Source organism: Austrofundulus limnaeus, unplaced genomic scaffold, assembly GCF_001266775.1.
Source record: "Austrofundulus limnaeus strain Quisiro unplaced genomic scaffold, Austrofundulus_limnaeus-1.0 Scaffold169, whole genome shotgun sequence".
Lineage (NCBI taxonomy): Eukaryota > Metazoa > Chordata > Actinopteri > Cyprinodontiformes > Rivulidae > Austrofundulus > Austrofundulus limnaeus.
Window position 1 is genome coordinate 535,761 of NW_013952571.1, and position 11,991 is coordinate 547,751.

Below are 11,991 nucleotides of genomic sequence, written 5' to 3' on the forward strand. Positions count from 1 at the left end.
CCTGTGGGGACCGGGTTTTGGTCCCCATAATGCACATTTGGTCCCCATGAGGCTGCATTTTTCTGGAAAATGGTTCCCACAATGTAGCAAACCCTACCTGACCCTAAAACTAATCTAAACTCAATTCACACCTTGGTCCTAAACCCAACCCCCAACCCTCCAATGGTATTTAAACCAAACGAGGACTCGACTTGAGCCTGAAACATACTCGCTCCGACACRGACGGATCGACGCACAGTCACTTGGTTATTCGGCAGTCATTTTCGTACAGACCTTTCATAGTCTCTATGCCTTGCTCGGGGAAACTCCACCTCCCGCTCAAACATATGTCACTGCAGGGAATTTCTCCCCGCAACAGCAGTACAGAAAAAAAAGTCACTCACCCAACATATTTATCCACATCGGTCCTGGTAAAGCGCCACAGTTTTTATCAGTCAGATTCCTTCATGCACATCTGTTTAATCTCCATTCGTGAGTTTTTCACGGTACAAAACTCTGCTTCCTGGTCGGCTCGGGGAGCAAGTTGGTTTTTTTCCCTTTTTTTTTTACCGAGTAGTTGAAGTAAATGCAGCGCATGGTGCTTTCAGCACAACCACGCATGAGTTTTTCTCCATTTGTCTATATTTAAAACTGCTTCAACAGTCTGCTAGTCAGAAATGAGTTTTTTTTTCTTCTGCTGTGTCCGTCCGAGCGCTTTCAGTTTAGCACAAACAAACGCCCACGAACCAATCACACATTACTGTCGACACGGGAGGGGGGTCAAAAAGATCTGCCAGGAGGTTGTGCCAAAAGAGGCTGTCGACACGATGCTGAGAAGCCCGGTGACGTAATTTTCGTCATTAAACTGCGACAACCCGTGCCGACATCGGCAATTCACGGGGAGTATGTTTTCAGCTTTAGGTCCCCAAATGTAGGTGTTTTGTCTAGGGATGCAACGATATGAAAATTTCAGCCAATATCGATATCAGATATAATTATTGCTGTTATGGCTGATAACCGATATTTACCGATATTACACAAACACGCAAATTATTTATATACGTACATACATGCACAAACACACTTGTGTCTTTTTTCAATACCGTAAATAAACAACCAGACCTCTGACATGACTCTACTTCAGTTATTTCTGGCTACACAGCATCAATATTAATATCAGGATTAAAAAGATACCACTCGACCAAGCATTTTACCTACTAAAACAGAAACACAAAGTTAAAAAGTGGGAAATCAATATCGGACATCAATCTCGGCCCAGTTTTACATATCGGCCGATACCGATATTAGTGCCGATATATCGTGCATCCCTAGTTTTGTCTTAAAATTTTCCCCAAATGTCACCAAAAACAAACCCACACACACACACCTACTATGCCTCTCTATCCTTGTTGGGACTTTCAATTGACTTCTATTAATTTTTTGGAAATTTTATATCCTAACRCTGACTATTTGCCCTAAAATTAACCTAAATTCATTCACACCTTGGTCCTAATGCGCCCCCCACCCGCCAAAATCAGCCTCCAAAGTTGTGGGGACTGGGCTTTGGTCCACACAAGGAGCATCCGGTCCCACGAGGCTGCATTTTCCTGAAAATTCGTCCCCACCAAGTAGCAAAAACAAGGGCACACACTCACACTGCACACCAGCATCACACATGCTGTCGCTGGTCAAACGGCAGTATAAATATCAAAACCCTGACACTCCACAGAGTAAAGCGCTCACCTCGTACGCGTTCTTGATGTTGAGCAGTTGTCCTGTGGCAGCTACATGTCCCACAATGCCTTTGTTCCACTCCAGTCGGATGCAGCTGCTGGATGATTCCTCCAACGTGGAACCCTCGGCAACGTCAAACAGTCGGCTGATCAAAAACTTCCTGTTGGAGCTGTCTTCACCCACCTGGAGCAAGATGACCGTACAATCAGGATTGGAATGAAAACATCAGTCAGAAATATGCTTTGTAGCTTAGCAACATTTTCTTAAAGAATGAAATCTACCAGTTTTTATCTGCAGCTCAGCTGAGTTGGAACTGAACTCAAAACACAAATGCTGCTAAAGCCAGTATGTTACTGAGCTGTGACTGTTGGAGACTGGCTGGTGACTCAAAATTGTTATAAAAGGCAAGTTTATAATGAAAGTCTTACTGAATTCAGTTTGTGACCAAGAAACCAATAAAATGTGCAGCTATTTGTTTGAAATCAGAGCCTACTTTCATGAGTGAGWTCTGCAAAACTGCATTCTTCTTGTGCGCAACACACTCAGCTCTTCTGCTCATCCCACAAATGCATGATCCTTACAAATGTGACAACATTTAAAAGTGAAACAGACTTTCCAACAGAATAAGATTTATTGCCAAGAAGCAATGGGCCTCATGCAAGAACCGTTCGTACGCACAGATTTGTTCTTAAGTTGTGCGTACGAGTGATTTAGGAGAATTTGTGGCATTCACCAATGTTTTCGTATTCTAAGATTTTTTTCAGATACGAACAAAATTTACGAGTGGTCCAGACCTGTCGTATATTTTACMAGCAGTCAGTCTGCTGTTATCCAGACGGGTTTTCTTCATTAATAACTTTATATTTCATTAGTTTGAAGATAATTTGAGTTGAAAATAAATTACACTCCATAATTATGTTGACAATAGGCTATTCTGCTTGAATTAGAGTTATAATTTTAAATGTAATAATTTAGACTAACAATATAAATTGTCCGTTCGTCCATTTTCTGCCGCTTATCCGGGATCAGGTCTCGGTGGCAGCAGCAAATAGACCCCGCTCTCCCCAGCGACACCTTCCAGCTCATCCTGGGGGACTCAAGACGTTCCCAGGCCAGAGGGGATATATGATCAAGTCCTGGATTTTCTCCAAAGTGCCAGACTTATTTTGAAAACATTTTAAAATGCTTATTTCAAACCTGAGACCACCTCAGGTTTGAAGGGGGCGGGGGTGTACAGTGCGCAGCGCTGTGTCTTCTGAATAAATGAAAATGATTTAACACAGTTGTTTATACTTTTAGCAGCTCTTTTTATTCCACAGCTGACCTGCTAAAAATGACAGATTTTCTTTTCTGGATCTCTGACAGACGGACTTCAGTCTCTGAACTCGTAAAGTTTTTATTTTTTGCTTTCGCTGTCATTTTCATGAATGYACACTTCCTTGTATCTGAGGCAGGAAACATAGCCTTATATGGTGTTTTTGGGGTGGTAATTATGCTAATCTCCTCTCGCGTGCACGAGCAGCTGGATAGAACAGGTGTAATTTACGCAGCTCATTTACACACTTTTCCTGAAGATAGAAGAGTTTGTTGAATCTGACATGACATGTTCGTACGAACCCTTTGTACGAACAAAAGTAGGAGAAATTTAGGATAAAAATACGAACATGTTCTTGCATGAGGCCCATTGTTACAACAAAGAAATCATCTAACAAACATTTAATACTTTATGTGCAAAGTATATACAGTATACACATGGTATGTGTACACAGTAGTCTGCAGGGTACATTTAAGTAAAAATTGACACAGTCCTTGTTAATTTTCCATATACTATTAAACTTATTATCTAACTCTTGCAAAAACGTACCTAACTTGAACATAACTGAAGAACTGTTTTCAGCCCCGGCCATAATTAAATTAATTTGCATGAAACCAGTCCATGATGCAAAACAGTAAATGTTCTGCTGTTCTTGACTGTGCACGTGTTTGTTGTTCACACATGCACGAGTAGCTTAGAAATGAAGATATGCAGGTTTGGACCAGTTATTGGCCTGGATAGTGGAGGCTGTAGTCCTCACATACAACATAAGGTACACAACTCGGTGACTATTTTAACAGAAATGTGTCCCACAATGTTTTATACCTTGGTCAAAATGTAGACAAAAAGACAGTCTCTGCAACGCATGAGGAAATGTATAACCCCTCCAACAATCACAGGACAGTAAGATACTGAGTTTACAAGATTACAATTAAAATGTTTATTTAGTTGAAAAATAAAGCAGATTTATAGTTTTTATGCAAAAAAAAGGTACACCGATTAAAATGGTGAGAAAACCCAGCACCTCAGAGCGCTACAGCAACATATAAATMATCAAAAATAACAGAAACAGGAGAAGGTACCACTGAATACCTGCCAAACTCCAAAACAGATATGTGAAGTCATACCTCGCTGCTGGAATTACAGTGAAAAATAAAAAAAAATTATTACGTGTGCTTGAATAACGGACAATATGAAGTTTAAAAACGTAAGGTACAATGAAACATTACATCTTTATAAATATAAGCAGGGAAATAGCTTCATGTCATAAATGACTTCAGCCCCTGGGAGATGAAGGGATTATTATGACTTTATAGCTGAAGCACATTTTAATTATATGTTTGATTGTTATTAAAAATCAATGGCTGATGCAGCAGTTCCTATTTAATTGTCCATCTATCCACCCACCCACTCATCCATCCAAAAAAGAATGCTATGTTCATACGCTTCGGTGTGTGTCGAGAGCAAGGAACAAATACAGAAATAGACTTGAATGTTATGTGTAAGAAGACGTTCCTACAACCACACCCTGCTGGGGCCAATTGCAGATGTTTATTTTCTCTGCAAAAATGGCTCTGAATTCAGGAAGCAATCACATTAAAACACCTTCTTCTTGAGCCCAGCCCTTTTCTGGCTTTACATCAGATCCAGGGAAGAACTCCCTATGTAAGAGTGGGAACAAAAGTTATGTGTTGTGTGATTAAGGCATGTATTGATTAATGCATTAAGGAGAGTATACTCTGAGTTGACTGTGACAGGTCACTCACACAAGATTGTACCTCAACTAAGTCACAGTTTAATCATAAAAATAGATAATTACGCAAAATACATCCTAGTTAACCTCAAAATAAAACAGTATGTGGGATGCATTCAAAATCAGTGATAAACAGAATAAAATTTTCTTCACATCCATCCTTCTATCCATCCATCCATCCATCCATCCATCCATCATTTTCCACTTGTTCCAGAGTCAGGTCGCAGGGCTAGCAGCTTGATTAGGGAAGCCCAGACCTCTCTTTCCTCAGTTACCTCTTCCATCTCTTCTGGGAGGACTCCAAGGCATTCCCAGGCAAGACATGTTCAGCATGTCCTGGGTCTTCCTCAGGCCTTCCTCCCAGTTGGACATGCCTGAAGCATATCCCTAGGGACTCCTCAGTTGCCTCCGGAGTCCTACCAGTCAACAAGGCCCGATAGGACGTCTTCTTCAGCTTGACAGCCTCCCTTACCTAGGATGTACACCACCAAGTCAAGGATAGCCACCACGAAAAGCACCGACAATCTTGCAGCCACAGCTCAAGGCAGCCCCTTCAATAAGTGAGTTGTGGTACATGGCCCACTCTGACTCAATGTCCCCCACCTCAGGTGAGATGAGGTCAAAGTTCTCTCAGAGTTGTGAATTGAAAATCTTTGATGAGTTTTTCTGCCAGGTGTTCCTGGAAAACCGTGACTACATGTTTGGGTCTACCAGGTCTGTCCGGCATCTTCCCCCAGCATCCAACTCACCACCAGGTGGTGATTGGTTGACAGCTCAGTTCCTCTCTTCACCAGAGTGTCCAAAACACACGGTCACAGATGAGATGACTCAACTACCAAGTAAATATTTTATTTACGACCTAGGGTGTCCTGGTGCCACGTGCACTTATGGACACCCTTTTGTTTGAACATGGTGTTTGTGACGGGCCTCACCTATGGCCGCAAACTTTGGGTAGTGAACGAAAGAATGAGATCGTGGACACAAGCAGTCGAAATGAGTTCTCCGCAGGGTAGCTGGACTCTCGGAGACTCAGAGTAGAGCCGCTGCTCCTCCACATCCAGAGGAGCCAGTTGAGGTGGTTCATCTGTTAAGGATGACTCCTGGACAGATGAGTGTCCAACTGTGAAGAGAGCCCGAGGAAGAACCAGGCAGGACATGCTGGACTCTTGTCTCTTGTCTGTCCTGGGAACTCCTTGGAGTCCTCCCAGAAGAGCTGGAAGAGGTTGCTGGGGAAAGAGAGTTCTGGGTCTCTCTGCTCAAGCTGCTTGGAATAATAGGAAGATAATGGATGGATGGAAAAGAAAATATGCCCAGAAATATAGGTCACTATTTGTTACTGACACAAGAAATAAAAAGAGAACATATAAAAGCATAAATACATTTGAATTTTTTTTCTCTAGCAATTATCTCTGACTTTTTTTAAGAACATCTCTTTCTCCAGAGGGCACAGGCATGAAAGTTTTTTTAGTGTGTTCAGTAAAAACACCAGTTAATAAAACACAAACATCTTTAAAATGGGTTTGAATTTTTATCTTCTCATGATACTGAAATAAAGTGTATTAACATGGAATGTTTTCTTTTACTGATTGACAAAAATCTTCTATTTTCTAAAAAATAAAAGGATTAGTAGCCCACTTCTGTCAGAAATTCATCTTTTGAGTTATGAACTTGTGTACAACATGAAAAAGATTCAGGTTTAAAACACTTCATGGATCTTTTGTGTACACAAACACTGTTAATAAAACAGAGCCTAAAACTCAGACGATTTCAGCACTAGGAGTGTTTGGTTTGTCTCCTGTCTTCAGTGGTGGGCACCAGCCCGCTAAAGAGCAAATCCGGTAATTACGGACCTAAATATTTTGTTGCGCTTTTACAGTCTTACTAATTTTTATAATTCATAAGCGGATTTGCACTTTCTAATATTAAAATGCAGTACCGCTAATAACTAATTATCTACCAGTCATAATTATCTTGAACAGCGGAAGGTATGGCTGTGAACAAATCACAACACACTCAATCTATCCAATAGCACCCTTCCCAGATAAACACACTTATTGAGAAGATATACATCCTTGCTGACTGTTGCTTTCGGTCACGGTTCTGATTTCCCACCATGCTTTGTGTCTGCTTACGTAGCAGGAAGGCAATAGCAAAAACAGTTAAAGTTGGTAATCCATACTAAAATTTTGTATGTATTGATTTATTTTACTTTACAAATCGGAGCTCCTTTTTTAAAAAAATAAGGTTTAAACACTGGAGCTCKATACTTGACGTAATTGGTCGAAGCAATCGGCCAACGGGATTAGAGACGCAGCAATGATTTAAAGATGATATGCTGATGAAGACAGACATCTAGTGGTCAACTGGAGCAACTACATGGAAAACTTTAAAATCCAAGCTCTTATTTTGAAGGAAAGATAGTTTCCTGTACTCTGTGCTTTTGCTTCCCATCACAAATCAAATCTGTCATGTACCCAGAATGCATCGCTTCAGTTTTCCAATAAACAGTTTTAAAATTACTTTATTGATGGTTCTTTAATGAAAAATCTACAACAAACAAAAGAAAAGGACAAAGAAGCCGCCGAACTAGCAATCCTCAACAACTTTTTAATTTTTACACCAGGAGCTAAAGGTCTGTTTCAGGAAATCACTAATCGGCGGTTGTAGACTTAAGTTGTAAAAGAGTTCATACACCGCTAGTTGGCAGTGTTGTGTATATATTGTACATGAATTGTTGCCAGCTAGTAAGTGTCAAATTGAACTTGCTCTTTAAAATTAGCTTCTGCTAGTTTTTCTATGGCATAAGTGCTTTTGAAGTTGCAGACCTAAATATTTTCTTAAGTGCTTTAGAAATTGCGGAGCTAAATTTTGGATTAGCGTTGCCCCACCACTGCCGGTCTTAAACAGGATTATTATTATTACTGGCCCCAGTCTTGCAGCGAAAATACCAAAAGTAGATAATAATGTGAATCATACAGTGATGGGTTGTAACAATAGTACTTTTTTTGATGGAACTGACAAAGAAGAAATACAGAGTATTGTTAAAAATTATGCAAACAAAAAAAAAATCAAAAGACTTAGTGGACATGGACATATATGCAATTTATTATTTACAACAAGAATATTTCCAGACAACATGAAAATAGCCAAGGTAGTTCCTCTTTTTAAGAATGGTGAGAAATGCATGTTCAACAATTACAGACCAAAGTCCTTGTTACCTCAGTTCTCAAAGATTTTAGAGAAATTATTTGTAAACAGATTAGATAAATTTATTAGTAAACAAAATATTTTAAGTAAGAGTCAGCATGGGTTTAGAGCTAACAATTCGACACCAATGGCTCTCCTGGAATTGATTGAACAGATAACAACTGCTGTTGACCAAAAATAGTACTGTGTTAGTGTTTTTGTTGATTTAAAGAAAACCTTTGACACAACTGATCACAAAATTCTCCTTGAAAAGCTAAATAAATATGGTATTAGAAGACCAGCACTGCAGTGGGTAAGTAAATAGTTATTTGAAAAATAGGAAACAGTTTGTTTAAATTAATGATATAAGATCTGAACTCAGTAAAATCACATGTGGAGTTCCTCAGGGTTCTATACTTGAACAAAAGCTGTTTATTTTGTATGTAAATGATTTAGTAAATGTATCAGGGTTGTTTAAATGTGTTCTGTTTGCTGATGACACAACATTGTTTTGTTTGGGTAGAGATATAGAACGGATGTTGGAAAGGATACAAACAGAATTTGTAAAAATACAAACGTGGTTCAAACTTAACAAATTATCGTTAAACTTGCATAAAACTAATTACATAATATTCAGTAATAGAAAGAAAACTATTGATTTTCCATTTAAAGTTGATGGTGTTGAGATTAGTAGAGTCAGTGAGGTAAAGTTTTTGGGGATTATCATTGATGAAAAGCTGACAAGGAGAGCTCATATAAATTACTTAAGAACGAAATTAGCTAAATCTGTTGGAGTACTGTATAAAGTAAGGGAGTTATTCAATGATAAAGCTCTGCTTATACTGTATAATACAATAATTGTTCCACACTTGATTTACTGTATTGAAGTCTGGGGTAAAGCATGTAAAACAATCACAAATCCTATTTTCATTTTACAGAAAAGAGCCTTAAGAGTTATCACCGAAAAACATTACAGTCACCCTTCGAATATATTATTTTTTAAATTAAAATTATTTAAATTTTATGAGTTGTTTGATTATGATATCTTGCAGATTATGTGTAAGGCTCATAAAACAGTGTACTTTAAACATCCAGTTATATTTTGTTAAGAGAGAAAGTTATCGTAATCTTAAAGGACTTGAGATGTTTATTAAAACTAAAATTCAAACAAACTTGAAGGGCCAATGTTCAAGGAATAAGATTGTGGAATAATCTGGAAAATGATTATAAAAATGCCGGTTCAATGCATTTCTTTAAGAGAATGATAAAAAATAAGTTTGTTAAAGAAATATGAAATTGCATAATGAATATCAAAAGTTGTTGTTTGAGAAGAAATAGAAGCTTTTATTTTGTTTTGTTTCATGATTATTATTGCCTGAAATAAATTGGGGCAGATATAAGATTTTTTCTTCTTTTTGCCTCCTTTCATTTCATTTTGGATTTGTATATTTTTTGTTGTGTATAAAAAATGTTTAATGAAACGAATAAATGAATAAAACTAAAACTAAAAACTAAACTAAAACCCTGCTGAACAAATGACTGAATTTGGAAAGGTGTCGCAGTAAATGATTGAGGAGTTTCTGTCGATAGGCAACGACTGCTGGTATTCCATAAAAAACATCACTTCTGGTGCAAACTGTGATGACTGGGAAACCTTTTTTCTTCTTGGCTGAAGGTAACATGAGGTATGGTGAGGTATAACATAATAAATCCTAATTTTATCAGCATCACAGAATCAGTTTCACTGCTTGGACTGTAATAAATCATAAACTAATATATTTCAATGACCTCATTCCTTTTCTGCTCCTAATAATAATAATCTGTCAATCAACAGAGTCTTACCGGCTCTGATGCCTCATCTGCTTTGGATGAAAGTGATGAGGAGTGAGAAAAATGTTGATTTATCTTAAGTGATATCATCATTATCACAATAAAAAAAAACAATAAAATCACATCGCAATATTTTCTAACTACATTATTTCCTCTCTTTTTGCAGAATCAAACAAAGAAAACACATCTAAAGCTTTGAAAATTTTCTCCACAGCTAAGATTGGCATAAAGACTAAAATTGTTTTTTAGGGTGAGTTTCTATACCAATAATAAGTTAATATTTTCTATTACCTGTTGCTATAAAGTGACTTACATCGGTGTGCGTTCACTGGACTCTACCTGGTTCAAGATGGCTGCTGCAGCTACTTTACCAAACATAAAAAATGTTAGAACTCTTGACCTAAATTTCGGCATGGTAGTAACTGTCCATCAAGTACTCTGAGCACTAACAGATTACACAACATTGCCGTTTAAAAGCCTGTTTAAAAGCTTGACAATAATTATAATAAATCAATTCTGTTTGTTTCTCAGCAAAATATCTCATGAACTATAGGACAGACTGTAATTTGACTTTCAGTTAATAATCAGTGGATGAGCATCAACAGCTGATTAACTTTTGGACTCAATTCAAGATGGCTGCCACAGCTAACCAAACATGACTATGCTCAGTTTGTTTTAAATACAATGTGCTAAAATTTAGTGTGGTAGTAGCTGAGAGTCATTCCTAAATCATACTGAGTGTAACATTTCCTGATAATGCATGAGAATGAGTGTAAGGTTCAACTAAAATGGCTCCTTTTTAAAAAAAATAAGGTAATATTAGTTTAAACTCTGGCATGAAAGGAGGCAGTCAGCGAGTCTCCTTCAGCAAACATTAGGCCTTTAATTCAGTTTGTGTTTAATCTATGAACAAACATGGGAAGAAGATACTGTAGATTTTCAGCAGGGCTCAATTTTTATCAGTTCACCGGTGTCAWTACAGTATGTACTCTTCATCTCTTAGTAAAAACACTGCTTTTATTTTTATAACAATACAATAATAAAAGGTGTATGTAAAGACAGATAAGCACTGTTTTCTTCTGTTTCCWTTCTGAGTTGTCCTTTTCTACTCCTCCCACAGAAAAAAATAATACAATGTGTCAAGGAATAGTGTCCTGACTTTTCGTTGCACGGTTTATTCTAAATTCACAAAAAATAAAAAAACAGATCACTGAAGTTGGACTTTACATGGATGAGTTGTAATTTCTGTATCTTTAACAGTTTTAGGCTTATATTTAACAATTAATAATTAAAACTGTTTGTTTGTGGGTTAAAATTAGAGTCATACTTCAGGATGGAACTACTACTATAGTAAGGCAGTTCAGTGGTGAAGCACTTAAGTCCCTGTCACACTATGACATTTTAGATAACTTATGCCAACTTATAAAATGTTTTTTCCACTTAATTACTAATAAAAGTGAATATTTGATCAATTTGTTAGCATTACAGTATGTACATTACTAAGAGAATGTTCCAGTTGTTTGTTTTGAATTCCATCTTCAACGTAGATGTCCCCAAACTTTTCATAATTTGGCATAAGTTGTCTAAAATGTCATGGTGTGASAGGGACTTTACAAGTAACATCTTTCCAGTTAACCATTGAAAAGACTTTTAAAACAAAATATGCCCATAAAAATCCAGTGACTTTCTCCTTCTTTGTTTTTGTCCATGCAAAGCAGGTCAATGTGAGCATTGCACATTGTCAGGCAACAAACCAACAACAAAGGGTCTCATTGGTTGAAATGCGTGATCATGCTTATTTAAAGCCAATAGTGATCAAGATCCCACCCACCGTGACCACTAGGTTTGTCTATGTGTGCTCATTGCCATTGAACGGATATAAAGTGAAAAATAACAGAATAAAGTGAAAAATAACAGAATTAACGATAAGACAGGCAGACATTTCTGTCTGCCTGTCTTATTGTGAGTGCTGAAAAAGACTGATGAGACACTGATGTTAGACTTAAGAGAAAAAGAGAAAAACATCAATGTTGGACTTTAGACAACATCAGTGTTGAACTTTAGACAACAACATTGATGTTGGACTTTAGATAACATCGATGTTGGACTTTAGACAACAACATCGATGTTGGACTTTAGACAACAACATCGATGTTGGACTTTAGACAACAACATCGATGTTGGACTTTAGACA

At 37.6% G+C, this 11,991-nt stretch overlaps 1 protein-coding gene across 1 annotated transcript in view; it reads right to left on the minus strand.

The window, feature by feature from the left end:
• Window positions 1-11,991, minus strand: part of pde5ab (phosphodiesterase 5A, cGMP-specific, b) — a gene marked incomplete at its 5' end in the record, with an annotated part of 76,335 nt that overhangs the window by 62,691 nt on the left and 1,653 nt on the right. Inside the window, 1 exon segment of the mRNA XM_014017476.1 lies at window positions 1,723-1,896. Within this exon segment, the coding sequence (XP_013872930.1) occupies window positions 1,723-1,896 (174 nt within the window).